The following is a 23,514-nucleotide window of genomic DNA, read 5'->3' as shown; positions in this document are numbered from 1 at the left end:
TTATAACAACATGATTATTATTATTATATAAACTCACACACAAAACTCGCACCTATGAATGAAAGTGTTAAAACACCTGAGCGCAGTCCAGAGTTTTTGTTTTGCTCAAATCACACAGACACTGAGCTATAGGAGGTTTTTGTACTTTTCTATTAGGGCAATCATCTAATGAGGAGGTCAGAAATCATTTTTTTACTCAGCCTTGGCAGACCTCCACATACTCTCTTAAAATTAAGCATATTCTGAACTAATTTATGGGAAAGTGTCTAAATCTAACATAAGGAGTCTGCAGCTCTGTGTCCCTGTGGCTGCAGAGCTGCAGACGTGTGTGTTCCCTGCTGCCATGATTTCAATTATAAGTCATAAAAAAACGACGCATGGGCTCACTAAGGATCTATAATTGGCATATTTGTCCAATTTAAACTTAGTAAATCCCTTTTCATGTCATCACAACAGGACACAACAGCCTCCTGAATGAAAATCAAACCGTGGTGTCCAAACTGAACTAAACCCTCCCCCCGGCGCTTCCTATTGGTCAGTGTCGAGCACGAATAACGATTCCTGTCTTCCTATTGGCTGGAGCTCGTCACCTTCCAGTTGTTGCCTTCCCTGTTTTCATCCGGTGGTAATAATAACAGGTTCGCGCTGGCGTTGGACTTGAATCCTGGACTTGAATCCTGGACCTGAATCCTGGACCTGAATCCTGGACCTGAATCCTGGACTTGAACCCTGAAGAGACGAGCGAGGATCCAGACTCACAGCTATAATGAAGTTCGTTCGGTTTATAATGAAAAACGCCGCTTTGGCCAGTGTTCCCAAACACATCGAGCATTTCTCTAAATTCTCTCCTTCACCTCTTTCTATGAAGCAGTTTCTGGATTTCGGTGAGTAATGATCCACGTTTCCGAGGGGTGCAGGGGGTTTGTCATGTACTGGGGGGGGGCTGCCTAATTGTGCTCATTGTGTCTAGTGAGTAAATAAACAATGCACCGTGCACGACTGAACATCTGCTGCAGCAGCATAGTGCTCATAGTGCAGAGAGTTGCGTCAGATACAAGGTCAGGCTGCACATTGTGGGCCACACAGGGACTCAATGCTCTGCTTTCACCCCCAACCAGTGGGTTTTCCCTGTGCAAACAGTCCAGGGTGCGTGCACAGCATTAGGTTATGCGCATTTACACCATATAGTGCCTCATATTCCTGCAATAACCAACCATCAGTGGCTTCTAGTAGTAATGTTAATACCAAACCTTTAAACAGTTTTACAGATTTATTGGTGCATTAAAAAGTGTTGTTTTCCTGCAACATGAATCAAAAGTGAGCTCCTCTTCTCTGTTTTCCTTCAGGTTCAATCAACGCCTGTGAGAAGACGTCCTTTGCCTTTTTGAGACAGGAGCTCCCTGTAAGACTTTCCAACATAATGAAGGAAATTAACCTCTTGCCTGACAAGCTGCTCAGCACCCCGTCTGTGCAAATGGTGCACAGCTGGTAAGCCAAACCAGGAAATGTGATTTAAGTTGCCAAACATGTCAACAATGACTGTGGTTTTATTTCCACTGTGCCAAAACAGAAGAGCACCACGTTAGTCCTGGAACGATCTATTAAAAGCACATTGGAGCTCTGATTGAGAAGTGAACAGTCACAGCTGCTGACTTGTTTACTGCCATGTAGTGGGATGTTTCATTTCCCCACCGTGATAACGTCATGTACAGAATTACAAAAGCAGCCTTTGACCGAGTTGAACGGCTTCCAGTTCTGCTCTGTGCAGGGGGAGGAGGTGCGCCGGCTGTGAACTTTACCCTAGATTCTCGTCACGTATCACATGACCTTGTTTGCAGCACGGCCCGCTTCTCTTGCCTTTGTGAGAAATTCACAATGACACAAATATTCCTGCAAAGACTGAAAAAGCACAGCGTTTTTCAAACCAGTACCCTAATTTATAAAGGTTCTGCAACTGCTGAATGTTTATGTGTGTAAATGCTTTTATTTCTGATGTTTCAGGTACATCCAGAGTCTAATGGAGATTCTTGAATTCCTAGACAAGAATCCTGATGATCACAAAGTCCTTGGAGAGTAAGTTTCTAGTATTTGGTCTAGGTTCATACTTTAATCCTGTTAGTTATGAACAAATGAGCAATTAAAAAATGTACATATATGTTTTGACCTAGTGTGGAGGATGTTAGCTGTTATAAATGTATAATAACTAGAACATTATATCGTCTACACCCCATCCTTCCTTTTCCTTCCTCGTCAGGTTTGTTGATGCCTTAATTACCATCAGAAACAGGCACAACGATGTGGTGACGACCATGGCCCAGGGTATCATCGAGTACAAAGAGGCCTTCCCCCAGGACTGGGTCACTAACCAGAACATCCAGTACTTTCTGGACCGCTTCTACACGAGCCGGATTTCTATTCGCATGCTCATCAACCAGCACAGTGAGTAGCAGTCTAGTTCTAGTTCGGCGTCACTGTCAGTTTTTATATGATGTTCATATGATTGTCAGGATGCAGCTGGTGCAGCTTGAGACTTATTTCACAGTTAATGTTTGGAAACACAGTGTGTGGAGTTTCACATTTCCCCGAGCTAGATTACACATAAAAATCACTCTGTCATACCGGCTGTTTGACATTATTATGCTCACCGTGCTCTCTGTCACTTGTTCGACACCCACAGGAAAAAATAAGTCTCTCCCCAGAAATAATCCTTCAAAACATGTCGCCCTCCAAACTTTATTGTCACATCCATTACAGATTTCTGTGTGGGATGTCATTGCTGGGAGGTGTGGGAGCAGTTAGTCAAGTTAGACTGCACACCATAAACCTGGAGGAAACGCAACCAAAACTTTTTTATATCTGTGCAATGTTTGTTACAAAAGTATGTTGGGATGTTAACACATGCAGACAGAAGCAAATGGGATATGAGTTACGGCAATTTACATAATTATCCTTCATCTTGTCACGTTAATTGTCACATTTGTTTGGCTGTAGATGGTTATTTCAATGCTGACTCAATGTCACATTAACTTAATGGTGCATTTATGTGTTTTTTGAGAAAATGTTTACTCTCTACCAAGCAGTGTCAACTATAGTGATGTCTTTAGGGACATCGATTAGGCTGCCACTCAAAGCTGACATCTCCGCCTGTGGAGTCTTTGAGTAGCTGTGAATGTGTTCATATTCAAAAGGAAAGCAAGGCTTTAATGTTCTTCCTCTTTTTACTCCAGCATGGATGTGAATCAGGAGACTTCCATGTTTTCGTAGTATTCTTCATCTAGTCCAGAGTAGACTCAAAGGCTTGATAAGCAGGACTGTACTTTGAGGTACTGTTGTTCTTCAGGGTTGTGCTCGAGAGCTTGTAACGATGTCATCAGTCATGCAAAACAAAACAAAAGATTGTTGATCCCTCTTGTGATATCGCAGTGTTTCAAAGCTCCTGTTTCATGAAGAGAAATTAATAGGCTTTACCTAACAGGTTTTCTAACTGTGAATATTTGTATCCTGTGTGCGTTTCGTTATTCCTGAACTCGATATGCTGATGATCGCTCTCGGCTCTTCATGGCTTGACATTTGTTGTTCTCTGTAGCTCTTATCTTCGATGGCACCACTAACCCTGTCCACCCGAGCACAATCGGCAGCATTGATCCTCAATGTCAAGTTGGAGATGTTGTCCAAGGTAAATATGACTGAAGTTTGATGGGTTTGATATTAGGTCCTGAAAAACATGTGGAAAAACATGTTTCATTATTTTTATTAGTACATGTTTTCTGTTATATATTTTTTGTATTGTAATGAGACTATTATGTTCCTTCATTTGGTCAGATGCCTTCCACAGTGCCAAGATGCTGTGTGACCAGTACTATCTTCACTCCCCTGATCTGCTACTGCAGGAGATGAACAGTAAGTTTACACTGATTTCATCTGGCAGTTTAAATACTAACTTAATTTGACTCTTAATCCCATACCCCAAAGGGGAAAAATCCTTGTAGCTGAACTAAAGAGCAAATAGAGCCGAGCCTTTGTGTGTGTACATACATTGAGTGACTCTATGCATTTTTCAGCCAGATGGACTTGACAGGCCTCTAATTATAGCTTTGCAGTTGATGTGATGCCTTAATAGGCCGAGTTGACAATACCAGCACACACACACAAACCCTCCATCCTCAAAAACCATAAAACCAGAGCAGAGCAGAATAATTGCCACTGGTGGAAAAGCACCCAGGAGTGGTGAGAATAATTAATTTTAAATGAAGTGGATGAAATTAAGAAACACTATTTGTTTCTCCCCTGTGCAGACAAGAAGACAAAGCATCCCGTAAGCATGGTGTACGTGCCATCTCATCTTTATCACATGCTGTTTGAGCTCTTCAAGGTATGAATGATATACAGTACAGTAATGATACACTACTAATATACTCAAATGGATGTGAATTTATTATAGAAACAGGTTTAAATCGAGGTTTATGACGTTATATTTTCCTTTTTGTAGAATGCAATGAGGGCCACCATTGAGACCCATGAGAGCAGCAACAACCTCCCACCGATAAAAGTCTTGGTGTCTCTTGGAGGCGAGGACATGTCAATCAAGGTGAGTGGCAAATTAAAAGATTATTATGGTTATTATAATAAATACTGAAACTGCTAACAGTGACTGTGTAGCACAGACAAAATATATGTTTCCAGGAGGTTCCTTCAATGTGCTAATATGAGGTCGATTAGAGCTTTAAAACTGCCTCACAGTCGCTCTTTTATCATTGTTAATATGTTTCTAATGCACAAATTAATTATGTATGGCGTCTGTCATGTAACGACCACAGATAAGAGTTTGTGGAGCTTGGCACAAACACAACTCCAGTTGATTAATAGGCTGCTTTCTACTTGCCGTACTCTCGTTAACATGGTGATAATAAGTGATTGTTGTGTTTACAGCCTGCTGTGCTTTGTGTAGTAGCAAAAGAGAAACTGAAATCTTTTTCGTCTACATTTAACAAAAGAATGCCAGTGATCAATGGTGTTTTTTGTAATTAATTCATTAAATTAATTAAAAGGGCTCTAGAGGTTAAAACATGTTCTGTCTGATGTACTCCATCGTCCAGCAGCAGGGCCTGGTCGTCTTGTGGAGTAAACAAACAGAACGCCCACATAGCACCCGCCCTTGAGTTGAGGCCAAGTGTTCATGACAGGCACGCACTTGTCTGCTGGCATCATCTCTTCAGTTTCCATGACTCAGCATCGTTCATGCACCTTGCATCATTATCTCATTGTGCCTCTGTCCTATCCCTAGGTGAGCGACAGGGGTGGTGGCGTCCCCTTCCGTAGGATCGAGAACCTTTTCAGCTACATGTACTCCACTGCTCCTGCTCCACAGATAGGAGACCACTCACGCACTCCACTGGTAAGTAGAGATACAGGCGGTGGAGAAGCAGGTTTTTATTTATTAACTCATTTGCACTCCTACGTGCATTAAAAAACAAATATAGGTTTTGTTAGCAGGCGTAAAGACACTCCTTATTGCAGCATGTGCCATTTGTTTGCATTTCTGCACAGCCTACACACATCAAAATGCTCATTTAGACTTTTATTTAGAGCCGCTTTGCTATTCAAATCCAAGCTTTTTCAAGAAATGGCCGAGACGATACACAAAACCAACTTGGCAAACAACTTGTTTGTTCCATGGAAGAACAAAGTCCTCATATACCCTCGATCTCCTCTCTCTCTCTCTCTCTCTGCAGGCTGGCTTCGGTTACGGTCTGCCCATTTCTCGTTTGTACGCCAGGTACTTCCAGGGCGACCTGCAGCTCTTCTCCATGGAGGGCCACGGCACAGACGCTGTCATCTTCTTGAAGGTGAGCCAGACATGGTGACCACGCATGAAGCTGCGATAGGAAGCCAAGAGTTTGAAATTGTTCTGCACGTAACATAGACAGAAGTCTGGTTTATGACGGTTTTGTCAAACTCACACCAAGCTCTGCAGACCCATGGAGCTCAGGTAGGACATGCCATTTGTAATTACATCTTGTTTTTTGTTCCTACAGGCTCTGTCCACAGACTCCATCGAGAGGCTGCCAGTGTACAACAAAACTGCTGTGAAGAACTACAAAGTCAGCCAAGAGGCTGACGACTGGTGTATACCCAGTAAAGAACCCCTGGATCTGAGCACCTATAAGGTGGCCAAGTGAAAATGTCCTCCATGCTTTGTGCTTCATGCCTGCGTAGCAAGAAGCCTCCAGAAAATCTGTCGTTTATATTCCCATGTCGTCATCTGCCAAGGCAGATGAGTGCAGTCTGGTTTTAGCAGTAGCATGTTCATGTTGTTTTCAGTCCCTGTTGTCCTTCTGGGTTCTATCAAGAAAATATTCAAACATAAAACAGCTACTAACAGAAACTAATAGTCACAGTCACCTCTGAGATTTTAGAGATGCAGCTCCGGTGTTGCATAGGATCAACAGAGAGTGAGTGTGTGTGGACACGGAGTCCAGTGTCATGTGCAGGTAGGGAGCGACAGGAAGCACCCAGCATGTGATGGGTGTAAAAATAAGTGAACTGACAAAGAATAACAGCAGGTTTCATGTTTTCCAGTTTCAGATATTGCACTTGTAGTAAGGTTTTACAGCAGATGTTTGAAGAAGGACATGCGGAGGTATTCAGTTAAACAGGGTGGAGCCTGTTGTTGAACAACTGATAGGCAACCAGATCCTATCTTCTGGAGGAGACGTCACCCAAGCCTTACAGTAGCATCTTCACCCAAAGGCTCATTTCACGGAAATACTTGAACTATTCAAATGATTATTTTTGTTGCCTGTTGGTGAATTTCAGGGACTGTAGCACTGCTGGCTTCGCAGCTTTGAACAAATGTTTGAGTTTGAGGTTGACTGATCATGTGCTTTGGTTTTGGGTGTTTGTTCAGGTTTTTCATATTGCTTTACAGATGTCATCACTCTATTAGCACTCACTGATAAGATACAGTGTTATCTTAACCTCAGTTTTCTGGACCACATTTTACAGCAAGCGGCCAGACTGGTGTTGGGGGTTTAATGCTTTTAGCATAGTTCATGACGCTTCTATTATTAAATCCCAGAAGGCAGTATGTGTCATGTGCACCCTCCACCAGCCTGTTATCCAATAAGACACAAGGCCAGTTTCAGATCATTTATTACACTGTGCCATATGAGGAAAAAAACTCCCTGAGTCCATATGTGTTGAAAATCTTTCCTTTTGTATTATATTTATCTTAATCATACAGTATGTGAAAGGTTATTTTTTATAGTTGCACTAGATTGAAATGACTGTAAATACTGTAAATACAATTAAAAAGAACAACTTCAATATCAAATATGCTCCTGTTATTATTTTGTAAGCTCTGTGTGGGTTTAGACAGCAGCTAATTATGTGTACCGGAATGATTGATTGTGTACATCAGTATTTAAGGATCCCTATGGTGTTAGAGAGGAAAAACAAAGCGTGGGGAAGTTCAACAAGATCAAGTTCACCCACTTCACCGTGCAGCTATTCCAGCTCCAGACCCTTAGGCACAAAAAAAAGATAATCTCATTGCATATGTGGTTATGGAATACTTATGTCTGTTTCCACTCCACTTGTGTTCCCCTGTCTGTGAGTAAAAAGAGCCAAGTAAGACAGAGGTCAGCATGAGAGAAAGTCACAGGCTTGTCGTTTGAGGTCAGAGGCACGTGAGACTCATGCTAAAGGGTAAGAGCCCCGAGGGAAATCTAATAATAGCCGGCTTCTGCTGGCATTTCGTGTCACATATTTTCAAGGGGCAACTTACATTTTACATGTTGGTAATGGCATCAATGAAAAGCAAACTGGTTTCTATAACACATTTTATATTTCAGAAGAAAATAGATACACAAGTAGATTAGTTTGACGGGAGCTTATAAAATGTGATGCATTGTTGTTGATGCTTGACAACAGTAACCAGCTCCTTAAGTTCAGCAGCCCTTCAGATCTGTTGTGAAGGGATTCACATTGTTTCTGTGGGCGGGGTACTGGTGGCTCTGGTTCTTGAGGACATCACTAGATCACTTTATGATTGATTGCATTAAGCCTGAATCTGAACTTCAGCATCAACTTTGCTTCTATTGTCTGCAACAATCTCTGAAACTTGACTTGATCAAGAGAAAATCCCATTGACCTGCATCTTTAAAAGTGGATGATTGAAATGGTCATACATAAAACGAAGTTCGAAGGTTTCTGATAACAAACCCCGTGAAGAAATGCACAAACAATATACCAAGCTGGAGCGAATGACGCAGGCTGACTTTTTAAAAATGTACTGTATTGTCTGGCACTTCTATGGATGCACATTTGGCAGCCCTTAAAGTGTGTGTGTGTGTTTGCCAGTCTTATTTGTTTGCTAAGATCCTGCTGGCGGCAGATGTCAACGGATCATTTTACAGTCGGTCTCGTGTTTATAGGGGCCAACAGGCCCGTGGCAGCAGCTCTAAATAAGGACATTGAACCAGAGTGTTTACTCCCAGGCCGCCAGCTTACATCAAGGAGTGGAAAGAATCCAACAGTACCTTCCTCACTATCTCCTACAAACAAAAGGCCGATAAACTCTCCATAGCAACAGGGACAATTGGTGCAGTAGACAAACACCTTGTCTAATATATCTATGTTAATGTGTACTGGAATTCTGAAAGAACTGTGAGCTGGGCATCTATCTTCAGCTGAAACAACAGAAATACATTTAGAATTTAAAAAAGATATGAAGTATGATATAAGATATTGAGTCAGCTGGACACCAGGTGTTGAACTGGTGGGAAGTGAGCAAATGTTGAAAGACCTTGGAAATGTCAAACTATTATCTGAACATAACCAGTGGAAGAAGGTAAAAAAAAAATCATAATGAAGAAGGTTTTCAAGTAGGTAAGAAGGTTTAAAGCTTAAAATCACTTCAAATGAACACATTTTGGATGGTGTTAGGGGAGCTGACAGGGCCGTGAAGGTCCGTTTGATAAAACAGGTTGTGAACTGCTAAAACTACTGGTCCGGTCCCTCAGTGACCTACGGCCTCGTGCCCTTATTACCCACAGTGAGCGTCCCAACAACACCCAAGCCTGCATACGTGAAAGTGGCCTTTGAACATAGTAGGCCAGCTTCCAACAGAGACCGTGTTGACATAACCAGTACTTTCATGGAGAGTTTGCTGTGACTTCAGCAACGTCGTGCTCCGGTTGCATTGACGCAAACATGTCTATGTTGGTTTGAGCTGCATGTGATTTCATGAGCATGTGATGTACTACAGCAGTTTTCCTCTAGTCTGTCAGTCCGGTCATAAAAAACCAAGCAGAAGCACTGAAGGACTGTGTTATATCCCTTTTTAAATAAAGAACACTGCTGGGTTACCCTCTAGTGGTCAGTTTGGTAGAAAACAACTTCTTAGGTGGAACAGTTTGCACACAGCCGGCAGCATTTATAGATATTGAAACACCTTTAAATGATCACTGTTACCTTTGTATGGTGATATAGTCTTTGCTGCTTTTCCTTGAGTGACAGTTACCTGTAGAGTCAATCCACAGTTTCAGCTTGTTCCTCTAATTCATTTTATATTTAACACCAGTCTGTGTATCATATCATTACTATCACATAACACACATTTAGATGTGCTCAGGACAAACTTCCTAATTACTTTTCACTGGTTGAGTGTGCTTGAATATTAATAATAAGTAAAAATGAACACATCACTAGTTTACATGACTGTTTTCACACTTCATCCATCTGTGGGCAGTGTGGAGTAACTGTGCTGCAGAAAAAGAACAACATTTACAGTTCTACCACTCTCTGCTGACCATACAGACTAAAAACTGCTAACGGCGAACTAATTTCATGTCTACGTTTGCAACTTGTCTGTGAAAAGTAACACCTTAACTGAGTGGGAAAGATGCTGTTAAACTGAAGTTTGTAATTTCCCTTTTGTTTGTGTCACCTCCTGATGAGTATATAAGGTCATTTACACGCTGTGGTTCAGTTTCTCATCATGCTGACATGAAGAGGTAAGAGTAGCTTTGAGAATTATGCTTACATTTCTACACAGTAAGATGTAAAAGATACTCAGTAGTTGAAAATACAGGTGCAGACAAAAATAATGTGGTTTTGTCATTTTAATTATTTATTATTCTTTCAGTGCACACGGTGGTGAACAGCTCCTTACAACAAGCTGGTGGCTGTATAAATACTGTACATGCACATCAAGGTACATTTACTTTCATAATATTTTAATATCACAAATATTGATAGTACTATTTATGTGTTTATATATACATATATATAATATATACACTAACAACGATATCAAATGTGAAGAAATGCTATAGATTTTTCAATTAATTTTATTTAAATACAAAATTAAATCACAAATTACAACAAAGTAGAACTGAATTCAATAAACAGACTATTTAATTGGTTTGCTTTTTGTTTATTCCATCTTATCACATTTCACATTATTTTTAGTTCACATTTACAAATCGAGCCAGAGTCATATATCAAAGTCAAATAATTTACATTTTGTATCCACATTTAGTATTTTCTTGAACACAAATTGTGTCTTCCTCCATAAAAGTGCAAACATGAATACAGCATTTCCACTGACTGTCCAGCTAAATGTCATCTTTTACATAACTATTGTGAATCTGTCGTTGTCCCCAGATGGTCGTCTTAGCTGTGGCTCTGTTTGTAATATTGTCGTCTTGTGCAGTTGAATGTTGGAACACAAATTCTGTAAGTATGAAAAAAATTAAATTCATACATTATGCAACAGATGTTTTCTTTAACACAGACAAAACTGTGCTGAGCTTCTATCACGCTGCATTTAAGAAGAGAATAGAATAATTCATTTACTGTATGTAATGCAGACAAAGAAAACTAAATCCTTTCTAAATCTGATTTGTTTGTATTTTATTCCAGTTTTTGCCTCATAAATCAGTAACTTTTAAAAATGTATATTGTAAAAAGTATAATTTAATCTAAAAAACACCCGAATCGCCCTTTAAAAAGCTCCTCTTCCTCCTGTAACATGTAACATGTAGGTTTCACGAACCTGCCTGAATGTTGATCTGTGCTAAAATGCTGTATTGCAGGAGATGGAGAGACTAAGGTGTGAACAAACAACACTTCACCAACAGCAGGATGCTCTCGCTCAGGTAGCCTCTACTCCATCCTGTCATTACATTTACATGTAGTCATTGAGCAGGTGCTTTTATCCAAAGAGACTTACAATGTACAGTGGACGGCAGAGTAAGTGTGAGGTCTTGTCTGAGGACCTGTTGTACCTCCACACTATCCAGCCACTGAATGTGTTATCTCATCATTCACAGATGCGTCTAGGATGCCACCAGGACAGAGCTAAGAAGGAAGTCGGTCAGTCAATCAAATCACTACTTTCTTTGCATGAAATATTGTTTTTGAGCTGCTGACTGACTGAATTAGGCTCAATAACATCAAAACTGGTGAAATCTCTCTTGTCAAGCAGGAACAAACATTCTCACTTACGGTGCAGTTGATGAAGAGGATGACAGCTTGCATGTTTCTGAGGAGGACTCTCGGAAACAGGGGGACCCTTGCTTTCACTACACAGTCCTGGACCAGGCCTGGCGTGCCACCAACACCACCACCAGTTATAAGAGATGTGACCGTAATGTCAAATGGAATGGTAAGTTCACTTCTACTAAGGTTTTTCCTCTAATAAAGATTAATGTAAACACTTACGTTGGTTTTATTGTCCATCAAAGGCTGGTACCGCCTCTTCTACAACGGGAAGAGTATTCAGATGCCAGAGAGGTGTGTCCCTGTGGACAAATGTGGCACAAACTCCCCGCTGTGGCTGGCGGGACCTCACCCAAAGAGGAGGGACGGCATCGTCACCCGCAACGTCTGTGGCCACTGGAAGAAGGACTGCTGTGCTTTTAAATCCACCCCCATCCAGGTCAAGAAGTGTCTCGGCAACTATTACGTCTACAAGTTCACTCAGCCGACATCCTGCCGTTTAGCTTATTGTGCAGGTACAGCATGGTGGTCAGAAACAGGACTTAGTAATTCAAAAGTACAAGGGAATGTAGACGACACGTTTACTGTTGGTAACTGAATTGAGTTGTTCATCTATTCTCAGATATCAACACACTTGTATGTGGGCGATGCAGAAGAAACCAATCCTGCGTGAGTCAAGATAAGATTAACTGGAGGTGTAAGACAAAGAAAAGAAGTACGTTATTAATTAGTTCTTGTTCTTTTTCTGCTTCTGGTTGCTTCTTCTTGACCTGGTTTGAATCTTGGCAAACGCACGTCACAGCTTTTGTAACATCTGGACAAAGCCGGGCCAGCTGTGCTGCACTGTCTCCAGTCTTTATGCTGAACTAACATCACCATGTTCTGTCTGAGCTTTTTCAAACTGTTCCTCGGTTAAAGTTCAGCGCAAAAACAACTCCAACTAATATATTTCCTTTCTTCCTTCCAGTTCTTTCCAATCCACAGATCCACTTCTTTGCTTCTTACCCCGGCCAACTCACAGGCAAGGTGAACAGAATCAAGTACAGCAAGGTGCTTGTGAACATGGGCCGGGCCTTCAACAGGGGAACCGGCGTGTTCACAGCTCCAGTCAAAGGAGTCTACCAGTTCTTCTTCTCCACCCAAACTGCAAACACCAACCTGAAGACTGATCTGTGGCTGGTGGTCAACGGCTACTGGGTCGCTGTCTCTCACACTCACGTCTTCCGTCCCTCCACTGTTGGTAACTTGTCTACATACATGACGTTTCTCCGCAAAGGTGCAGTAGTGTACGTCACCCACAACTCTGGCAGGTCCTGGGCCAACGGTTCTTCCATGACGATCACCTTTGGAGGCTCACTGCTTGCACAGTGGAAATGATGTAATGAACGCGTTTTACATTGTGTAGCTTTTTAATTTATGCTTAATACTGCATATAAAGGCTATGTTTATTTTAACAAACACCCTCTCCACACACACAGAACCATTTCCACAATAAAACACTCTGGATGCACGTCAGCTAAATGTAATAAACAATAAGTAATTTAATGCCTGAATGCAACTACAATAAAATAATAACTAAAAATGTGCTGTTGGTTTTTTCTTTGACTGCTTTATTAGAGCATTTGATATTAAGAAACAAACTATTGTTAAAAAGTGATGGATCTAACATTATAGTGTATAAGCATCTTTAAATGATCAACAGTAGATATGCAGTAGGATGACTATAGGGTATATTACACACTGTTATATCTTTAATAATTACAATAAGGTGTTTTACAGTTTATTAACACATCTGAATATGTAATATACACAGTAACTAGTAACTAAAATGATTGTTAATATAAAAAAGACAACAATATTCAGCTTCTGCAGGACCTGTCTCAGCTTCACGTGGCTGCAACGTTGATCCTTCCAGAGTCCAAAGAAGCAGGAATGATCTTTACGCAGGGACAGAAACCACTGTTTGTGTTTCTAGGTTTTATTTATATGTGAAAAACTGAGAAACAAATGCACAGTGAGGTCACCAGAGCTTTGCTAAATAAACAGATCTAAAGGCATTTACACCTGTTTTACACGAGGTGGCGCAGTAAGATCAGTGGAAGCTGTGGAGGTGGAGGCCCAGGAGGCGCCGGCAGATCAAAGCTCTTCATGGTTTCTGGACTCACAGATTCACACAGATCCGAGTCCGTGGTCCTGGTTTGATAACGACACAGACTCTGCAGTAGCTGCACTTTTCATTCAGAAACTATCTGATGAGCCCTAATTTCTCCTTTTATGGAAGCAGCGGGCATCACAGCACCACGTTTCTCCGTCATCGCTGAAATATGACTCAGAAGCTGTGGGGCAGTGGTCTTTGGAAATAGTTGTAATGCTTTTCAAGTTACACACAGGGCCGGTCTGCTCCGACCCACACCTCTGCACGGCGGGGAGGGGCGGTGCTGGGAGGAGCACGCCCCAGTCCGATTGGTTGGACGCTGGAGCGAAACTCCAGGAAACCGTCCGGAGCTGGCGCACGGTGCAGCGGGACGGACGCGCCTCGGCATGAACAGGAAACTTTGTATGGCCCTGAGGACTTTTTGGGATAACTTTCAGTTTGCAATAGAAAACCTGGAGATCTAAGAGGAACACCTCGTTCAGCATCACTGACTTAAACTAGTTTTCAAACTAGTAATGAACCATGACTGAAATTACAGCTTGATGGGAACGCGCAGCGAGCACGCAGCGGTCCACTGAGGAGAGGGGCTCACCTTCAAAACAACCTGTGTCCAACTGTTAGTCCCACAAGCTTCGCTGAGAATAAGGTAGAAGCATGGCTGAACACGAGAGCCTGGAGTTTGGAAAGGCAGACTTTGTGCTTCTGGACAACGTGTCCATGGAAGAATTCATGGCGAACCTAAAACTCAGGTAAGGCAGCTCTCACCGCGGTCATTCACCTCTGCGGGTCGGAGAGGTTCTCATGAGCTGTGCGGGTTCATTTAGAGTCTTTAACCCGCTTCAGCTCGACTGTGTTGTTGTCATTAGTTCATCAACAGGTGCCACACTTCTAACAGGGTGCGCGTCCTTGTATTGTTCGGCATCGCCCCCACTTAAAAAGCAGGAATGCGGCCCAGGTTTAGTCCCCGCACCTGAGTTTCAATTTCATCTCCCGCATGGGACATCTCATGTGCATGGTATGTATAAACCGGTAATTCCTATCTGAAGTATGCAGAGTGAAACTCCACCCGAGCTGTGCGCACTGCCCCGGTTCGTCTGCTCCGTCCTGTCGTGTCAGCTCGGTGGCTCGGTGTCAAGCATGATGTCAAGCAGTCAATGAAGGTGTGTGTGTGTGTGTGTGTGTGTGTGTGTGTGTGTGTGTGTGTGTGTGTGTGTGTGTGTGTGTGTGTGTGTGTGTGTGTGTGTGTGTAGGGGGTAACATTACGTTTCAGCAGCTCCTTCCCTCAGCTCTGCCATCTGCGATGAAAGTGCAAACTGATCCCCGTCTGAGTCCGTCTGGAGAACCTGGGCCCAGCAGGACCTGGTGCTTGAGGACAGTTTAGCTTCAGTGCAGCTTTATGGAGAAGACTAGAATTAAAAGTGTGTGCTGAACAGGATTCTCTCTGTCTGGAGACAAACCCACTCATTTTATAACTGATATACTGAATATAAAGTGAATGAGGATTTTTACATTTGGCTCTTTTCTATGTTTGAATCTGGTTCAAAAAGATTTGCAGCATCTTGAAAGTCCATTCAGACTGGATGTACTCTGTTTTCATGGCACAGCTCATAAAAAACCATCATCATTTCACTTCCACAGACCCTGTCCAGTCTTTTACACACTGCTGCTACAGTTCGGTGACACGTTGAATAAATATTTGGAGGATTTTAAGGATGCAGGTTGGACGGCTCTTTATCCCGTTGGCTTCTAGTCTGCATCGTTTCCCATCTATGGCAAAGCAGAGCCAGCTACAGTTTACACCATGGACTGAGTTTGACATTCATTTTTCTGCCCTCTGGTTCATAGATGAAGAATGTTTTAATCCCTGTTTTAAGGAGGAACGCTGACATTTTCACAAGCTGTGTATCTGTGTTTGAACCCGATACCTAAAGTCTATGAGCTGCTTTTCTTGTGCCTGTTCATGGTTTGTTTCAGCTATGTCACATTCGTCAACCTTTCGTGCTTTATTCTGCTTCACGTATGTTAATTCATGCTGGTAAACGTAAAATTGAAGGTGCAGTCTGGTATTTTAAATCTCGGGTGTTTCTTTGAGATGTTCTTCTCATTTCTGTTTGTACAATGGAAACAAGTAATGATGCTGTTGGTGGAAAAAGTAAGTGAACTTACTTTAATTTGAACCACCTCTAGCAGCAGTAACTAATTTCCGTAGCTGTGGATTAGACCTACATCCACACCTAGAAGCAGAAAAGCAGCCCCAAATCCTGATGCTCCCTCCACCATACTTGACTATTATGATAATACTGGTTTATTTTTATGACTTTAGGGAAGATCAGGTCACATTTTGTGGAAAAAACTCTGTTTGTGCTAATTAGGACGACTGTATGGATTGTAATTTCAAATTAGTGACTAAAAGCTCAATACTTTGTTTTGTCAGCTACTGTAACTCGTTACTGTTGTTTGTCCAGTTTAAAAGGATTTGTTTGGGACAAACAGTTCAACAGGATTTCCTCTTGTTCTGTATTTTAAATATGGAAATGAGTGGACTTGCATTTTCCTCATGTTTATGCATCATTTGTTCTTACGCAAAACGGTGGCAGTAGGTAAATTAAAAGTGGCTGTCGTGTCAAATGTTTCCACACTGGTGTCAAAAGGCCCCTGGTTTAGACTGATGACGTCAAGGTCTTATAAAAATAATCACAATAGATGATGTTGGATATTTTAAAACACATTTACGCCGGGGATGGGGAACTTCCAATACATGAATAACCTACGTTCTGTACAGTCCCTGAACCCATCAACACCTGCTGTTGGTTTTATTGATGACATAATCTGTTCTTTAGCTAGAAGCTGAGAGATATTTTAATTTAGGGAAGGCAGAGGAAGTTTAAGGGTGTTCATATACACCACAAACGAAAAGTTGACAGTCAGTGAAGTCATCCTCTGAGTGTTGGATCAAATAGAAGCTTTCACAGCTAAATGATGCATTTAGCACATACTCAAAAAGTATGAACTATTAATTGGTAACATTTATTTCAACGTGTTTAACTTTTCTTCTTCTATAGTAAAATAAACATTTATTTAGTGAATCATGTGAAGAGGAGGAAGTCTAAGAGGAGAAAGTGCTAGGCAAAGACGACAAGGTGTGTCTGGTTAACAGTGTTTTTATAGTCATACCTCTTTAATTAGATAAGCTGGGATATGAACAGTAGCTCTGGAAACCAGAAGCAGCGAGACCTGAGAGCAACCAGACGACACCTGGCCTCATTCTCCCAGCTTCTCCCTGCAGCTACACAGCCCGGTCTGGAGATGTGAGGTGTGTTCAGATTGTTATTTGCAGAGGGTGTGACCGGCCAGGAGGGCTTCCTTTTTGCTCCTTTTCCTCTAGTCCAAGAGAATGGACCTGCATGTGTGAGAAGTCCCCTTTAAACAGACAAACAGAAGGCATGAGGCACAAAGTAGTGCTGCAGTTTGTCTGCAGACCTCTCCCAGGTGGATTTTATGTAACGTTAGGGAACTGAGCGCAGTGTAAAACCTGCTGCACCCTGAAGCTCAGCCCCAGACGAGACTAATTCATTTCAAAACCTTTCTGGGACAGAAAACCCCCAAATATTTTAATTTGATGTGATTCAAAAGCTTTGACATGGACCAGACTTTACTTACCTCCACTCATGTGCAGGGGATTTCTACCTTTGTCGTTACATGTGTCGTGTAGGTGATGAAGTCTTCGGTGGCTGCATGGGAGTCATGATTTGAAAAAGATTGCTTGTTTTGCCTGAGTGTAGCCAGACACGGCTGTTCGAGTTGACATTTACTTGTATTTGACTTGAGTTTGAACCATGTGGCCGGTCCCAGAGACCCTCCCAGTCTCTAAATAGAGCCCAGCAGATGCCCAGTCTTTCTGTAGAGATGTCTGCTGGGATAAAGGTTCATGGTAAATTCCTGTAGGGTCTTGGGAATTTAGTCTGAATTGACCAGTCAGCAGATAAGAGTGGGCCAAACCTCTGCAGCACAGCCCGCTGGGCCACATGTTTATATGTGATAATGAACTGATATGTGATTAAAAATGACTCATGATGGGAAAACATAAAGGAAACGGACTAAAGGGAGTTGTAGTATTAAAATATACTTTTAATCTGTGATAGTTCTCTCCTCCTTTAAATTTATATTTAATTGGTCCCTATAGGGATGTCATGAGTCCCACAGAGGAGTCTCCGGCGCGATAGATACCACGGGGGCTCGAACCAAGATCCCCAGTCACTGTAATGATTACAGCAAGTTAAATTAATACTAGTAGCACTGAGTAAAGCTCTATGCTCACTGTAGGTTTGACTGTCCAGTCAACATACAGTGTGTGTGTACCCACATGTCACGCACGGCTCCTCTGCCACTAAATGTCTTTATAAGGAAGCATTTTCTGTCGAATGGAATCCAGGACAAAAAAAAACATTCCTGCAACAATACTGCGTTTCCCAAATAATCATGGAAACTTTCTGCAGAGACGTACAGATTTACACTATGTAAACAAACTGTCTGTTCTTGTGTAGTTAAATGAAAACTAATGTTAGTTTTAATCTTGTGATGGTGCATCATGGGTGGGGGCTCACGCACAGTCAGTATGTGCACTAATAGACCGTCAGCACCTTGTGTTGATCCAGTGGTTGAGATGATCGTTTCTACATGAGTCAAAATATCGTGATGAAAATCCTTAAGTGATTCTGAGTGATTTGACCTTTGAACCCCTCAATGGGGAGTTAAAGAGGACTTTGAACAGGAAGTCTCCAATAATATGGAGCAGGCCAGTGAAACAGGAAAACCCACATTTCCCCTTGCCCTTGCTCCTCAGATTTCATTGTTTCCTGCAGCTCCTCTTCCTAACCGAGCTTGTTATCTTGGTTAACACACCTCTGTAGAAGGTTTCACACTATTACTGGATTTGATCATAAGATTGTGTGGAAAATTATCATCTGCTGGTAAATTACAGACTTGTCTCCCTTTGCAAGTTCTCTACCTGCAGAAAAGCTAAACGAGGTGTGGTGCAGGACTCTTTCTGTTTCAACAACAAAGGGATCAAAGTACCAGGTTAGACTCCGGTAGACAAAAACTTGCCAGGGACAGAAACCCAAGGTCAGACTTTGTCGTTCTCCTCCTGTGAGATATGGTCCAGTTAATAAGGGGAAGCACAGGTGCTACAGGAATCCTGTACAGCATGTGTTTATATGTCCTGACCTCCCTGAAGTTAAAAGTACCTGCATCTTACTTGGAAAAGAATTTCAGGCCTCAGGGTCTGTTCCTCTTATTTAGTTGCTTTTTAACGCCTTTGTTCATTCCCCAGCAATAAAAGCAACGTGCAGAGCAGAGCGCTCAGTCGTGGCTGACATATCTGTACGCCGCAGCTAAGATGACATTTGGTGAAAGTGTGCAGCAGATGCCTCTAAGAATATTTAATTCCAACCCGCTTATTAAAGTTTTTTCCTCTTTGCGGTGGTCAGTGACTGGAATAGAAGTATTTATAGATGAATGTTAAGATAGAAAGTTCTGTTAGCTTCCTGCTCATTTGCCCAGCAGCAGCAGCAGCAGAGTGCTATGTCAACAAATATAATAATAATATCCTTAAAAAGACACAATCTGAAGCAGATGATTGCTAGTTCTACTAATAAAATATATATAAAAACAATAATATAACATGTTCTTTTATGTTTTTGTAGTCAAAACATCATAAAAACGCTGCGTGTAAGAGCGGCTTCAGTGCCTCAGATTCCTGTGAGATTCCTGCTAATCACGAAGAGAAAGTCTCTCCCCCTGAACTGCTGGATTCATAGACGGCTTTTTTCAGAAATGCCTCCCAGGCCTGCTCCCCTGCAATCCAGCAGTGAAAAGTCCAGTCTCGCCACAAGAATTTCCATACAACCGTCTGTAATCTGAAACACATTACCATCCCTACATAAACAGGGGCGATGCTTGTGTAGCTTTATTCCACGTCTCATTTGTGGAGCAGGCCCTTTAAGTGCTTTTTTTATTCGCCTGTCTTAGTTTTTTGCCATTTCTTGTGCCCACTTTGTTTTTATAATTTGAGGTGATAAGGCTGCTTATGAAACCTCTTTACTTTTTGTACACTGATCATAATATTTAATAAGTACTGAAAACTATCCTGTGTCGTTAATCAGCACTGAATGCTCCCTCAGATCAGTGTTTACTTTATGATCTAAAACAAAAGTAATATAAACTGATCAGCCACAGTATTAAAACCACTTAACCTGTCTTTCTGACTCAGAGGTTGCATAAGATTGACCGAAAATACGTCATAATCTACAATTATCCATCTTCCATTTTCCTTTTTTAATAATGATTTTATTAAAAATAATTATTAAATTCATTATTATGATGTCATTTTGCAGAACAAGGTCTTATCGTATGCATTCGTAGGGCTGTGGAGCACGAGTCTGATTATACTCAGCACTAGCCGTTCTACCATTAGCATTACCAGCTTCTCTTAATCGTGTGTTCGGGGACAGTACAGAGTGCAGGCAACCTGCATTTCCACATTGCTACTGTGTCGTGCCACTGGATTATTTAATGTTGTTGGGCTCTGTCTGGCTCACGGTTTAGGAATCTGCTGCAGTCTCTGTCTGCAACATTACCCCCAGACACCACTTCTCAGAATCCTTGTTCTCTGACCCACAAATACAGACACGATGCATTCATGCTCTTCTTATCGCCTGTCTGAGCCTCATTCACTGAGGAATCGGCTTTCTTGGCCTTGTGTTTGGGAATCCCAAATTGTGAGAGTGACTCAGATAGCTGACGTCTCATGTTTGCAGAGTGAGTGCGTGTTTGTGACCCTAAGTAGTTTGTCTTTGTGTTGTGTGTTTGTGTGGGTGCTGGGCGGCTGTGATGTCACTTTCTGCTTCCAGAGTTGTATTGTTCTCCCGTCCACCTGTTGGACGTGTGCCCTGAGCCGCAGTGGGGGTGGAAGAGCTTACTCACTTTCACAGCCAACACCTCACATCACTTTACAACACACACGGACACACACAGGGCTGAGTCATTATTCAGTAAACAGTTATTCTCTTTAAACTGAGGCGGAGGTTTGAAGGAGTTTGAAGATACTTGTGCGTCTCTGTCATTTGTCCATCTCTCTGTTTTTGTGCTCTTCCATGCCCCCCCCCCCCCCTCTTCTAGCCCAGTAGAAATCATAGTACTTTCCTGAAATAGCGTGATGAGGAACGTCTGGTTCTTCTGGATTCGTTTCTTTTCCCTTTTTTCTCTCATTCTTGTTTTTCTACAAATCGACCTAGTCATCCATTTTCAGAGCCAATGTGTTAAAAGCGTAAACAGGTTCTGGATCAGGAGAACCACAAGGTCCAAAAACCCCACTGTCACCTCTCCCTGACACTGAATCAAAGTGAAATCATCCAATAACACTGGAAATACATGTTACGGTGACGACTGTGTGTGTGTGGAGGGTCAAGATTTTAAGTTCAGGTTAAATTTAGCTTTGGAAATGAGGCGAGGAACATACAGCACTTTAACAAAGATAGACTTATAAATGTGTTAAGAAATGGGTGGAGGATGGCTGCGATCCCAGGCAGCCACCTGATCTGCAGCCAGGCTGTTTACACATGGCTCCCATCCCCCTGAGTATGCAGCGCCGTCAGCCTCATGGGAAACGTCCTGTAGTGGGAACGGGAGGAACACGGGCTGCTAAGCGCTGTTCGGGCGTGGTCCTACGACGACGTCTGTGTGTTCGCTTGTTGCTGTGTTGGTAGAAGAGCAATTTTCCTGCTGGGTGCAGGGCAGGATGTGACTTAAGTTAAATCATTTCCTGTTGCCATTAATGCCAATGAACAGTCAAGTGAATCTGAGCTGATCAGGGTCCAGACTGGATCTAAAGCGAGAGCTGAAGGGGTTATTTCCCCATTGTGGGATGAATAAAGTCTGTCCTATCTTATCTTATGTTTAAAAAGAGCAGAATGGATCAGACGCTACACGAGTCTCCAGCGCTCTGATCGAGGTCAACGCTGGTGAAATAGATGTGAAAACATGGAAACCATCACTGTGTGTAGTGTGCACAGAATTGTTAACAGGAAATGATGAGTGATGAGGGTGAAATCAGCATCATGACGTTATGATCAGAGCTGCAAATATCTCACTGATGATTTCCACTATTAGAGGATTCATTAATTCATCACACTTGAGATTTGTCTGTATATCTTGGTATATTTATCATTTTAGTCTTTATGGATGAAACAAGAACTGATTCTGTTAGTTTCATTATATGTTGCCTTTAAGCTCTATTGTATTATTAAGTACAGTAATGGAAAGATTAGAAATAACAACAGCAGCGTCCATGTCGCTGTGTTTTTATCACACCCTGCACATCGTGTTTTCACAGCAGGTGTTTCTCTCTTTTTAAACTGTGATAACATTGTGCAGCATCATTCAGATTCAGACAGGGCATCATTAGAGGGCAGCGAAGTGAGACAGAGATTTGTCTTTAAACCAGAGCCAATCTGTGTTTAGGTAATACGAGACTGTGTCATCAGGGTGTGAAAAGATCTTATCGTCAGAAGACATCTCCATGTTTAGTCTGTGCACACTTCACTGTTTCTGAATGCAGAGTGAGACGTCATTTAAAGCCTTGTGTGAAACTCTTAAACAATCAATCGTTCTGCTCCAGCCCTGTTGCAGGACAGCTGTGCTGTTAGCAGTGAAACTACGTCCTTTCATTTTGCCAGAAGATTGATGTGAGGGTGGATCTGTTATGTGTTGTGTGGGCTGTGTCTCCTGCAGACGGTACGGGAGCTGCTGTTTAGCACTAAGCAGGATTTACACAGCAGCGGAAAATCCCTTAATGCAGAGCCCAGATGTCTGATGGCTGCAGACCGTGAACGAGCCTCTGTCACACTGCTCATAAACGAGTGGAGTGAAGGAGAGAAAGGTGGAGCACAACAGCTCCTATGACTCTGGTGGGTCCCCAAAATGAAAACTACATGTCTGAGGCAGGAGCCCAGTCTGAACTTAGACCTCAAGGTTGACAAGTTGACAAAGAAAAGCTGTTTATAAGGCACCAAGGAGTAATAGTTTTCCCAGAGAGTTAGCTACTGTACATGAATCACATAATACACACTGACCACCACTTCATCTACCCTGCTACCCCCTCATTACTGTCCCCTATAAATTCAGTGAGTTGTTGCAGGCTACAGCTTTAGCCACAATGTGAATCTGTGCTTGTTGACGTTTCGGTAAATTGGAACCATGCTGAATTGGCTTTTAGCGCTTCCTGTTTGTATTGTACACATGGTTGCACGGTGCACGAGCACAGGATGCTTCAGAAACCTTTTAACATGTGATAGTTTTCAGGCAGTTTCTGGAATTATTAGGAGCATCTGTTTTATTTATGTAGACTTGTGGATGCTCCGATGTCCCCTGAAAGTGTCATACTGGCTAAAAATGTGCTTATGTACAAGATTATTACACATTTAATCATTTTTATATCATGATCTCAGTTCAGACTCCTAAGAAATCTTTTTTTATGTGGTAACTCCTCTGTCATGTTTCTATTAGTGAGAAGATCCACTGCATCAATAAATGACAGGACTGAGTTACAGCATTCAGATGTGGAGACAACAGAAAAACATCAGATCAACTCAACGGTTGTAGAAATTAGTTGTGATTTGTATTTTCCTATCGGCGATCACTATTTCATCAGCAGAAGTGAGAGAGAGCGTTAGATGAGTTTTGCCTTTCAGACCTCACTCAGTGACCTCATTGCTGAGAACTGACGCTGGTCAGAGAGCAGTGATTAAACTAAGTAAAGAACCAGACTGATTGAAAGGGAAGTCATCGTTTCTTCA

At 42.1% G+C, this 23,514-nt stretch overlaps 3 protein-coding genes across 4 annotated transcripts in view; all 3 read left to right on the top strand.

The window, feature by feature from the left end:
• Positions 1-617: 617 nt before the first annotated feature.
• pdk2a (pyruvate dehydrogenase kinase 2a) lies at positions 618-7,333 on the top strand. The gene is made up of 11 exons (XM_026350796.1): positions 618-884; positions 1,347-1,488; positions 2,002-2,073; positions 2,255-2,439; positions 3,587-3,676; positions 3,823-3,900; positions 4,296-4,372; positions 4,490-4,588; positions 5,285-5,395; positions 5,733-5,846; positions 6,036-7,333. Exons 1-11 carry the CDS (start codon positions 767-769, stop codon positions 6,177-6,179), a joined length of 1,230 nt encoding a protein of 409 aa, XP_026206581.1. The 5' UTR covers positions 618-766; the 3' UTR covers positions 6,180-7,333.
• Positions 7,334-9,882: 2,549 nt separating this feature from the next.
• On the top strand, positions 9,883-13,066 carry LOC113156004. Of its 2 annotated transcripts, none has more exons than XM_026350792.1 (9): positions 9,883-10,016; positions 10,148-10,216; positions 10,669-10,740; positions 11,100-11,162; positions 11,337-11,379; positions 11,492-11,671; positions 11,751-12,020; positions 12,128-12,220; positions 12,473-13,066. In XM_026350792.1, exons 2-9 carry the CDS (start codon positions 10,205-10,207, stop codon positions 12,880-12,882), a joined length of 1,143 nt encoding a protein of 380 aa, XP_026206577.1. In that variant the 5' UTR covers positions 9,883-10,016; positions 10,148-10,204; the 3' UTR covers positions 12,883-13,066. The 2 variants fall into 2 exon arrangements, with proteins under 2 accessions (XP_026206577.1, XP_026206576.1); XM_026350791.1 differs by having other exon boundaries at positions 11,489-11,671.
• A 917-nt stretch (positions 13,067-13,983) lies between these two features.
• myo1d (myosin 1D) overlaps positions 13,984-23,514 on the top strand; it is a 60,938-nt gene continuing 51,407 nt past the window's right edge. Inside the window, exon 1 of the mRNA XM_026350728.1 lies at positions 13,984-14,409. Within this exon, the coding sequence (XP_026206513.1) occupies positions 14,315-14,409 (95 nt within the window). The 5' untranslated portion in view covers positions 13,984-14,314. The remainder of the gene's footprint in view (positions 14,410-23,514) is intronic.

The sequence above is a fragment of the Anabas testudineus genome, chromosome 19 (genome assembly GCF_900324465.2).
Source record: "Anabas testudineus chromosome 19, fAnaTes1.2, whole genome shotgun sequence".
Classification (NCBI taxonomy): domain Eukaryota; kingdom Metazoa; phylum Chordata; class Actinopteri; order Anabantiformes; family Anabantidae; genus Anabas; species Anabas testudineus.
Note: the sequence above shows the minus strand (reverse complement) of the source record. Positions and strands in the feature narration are given on the sequence as shown.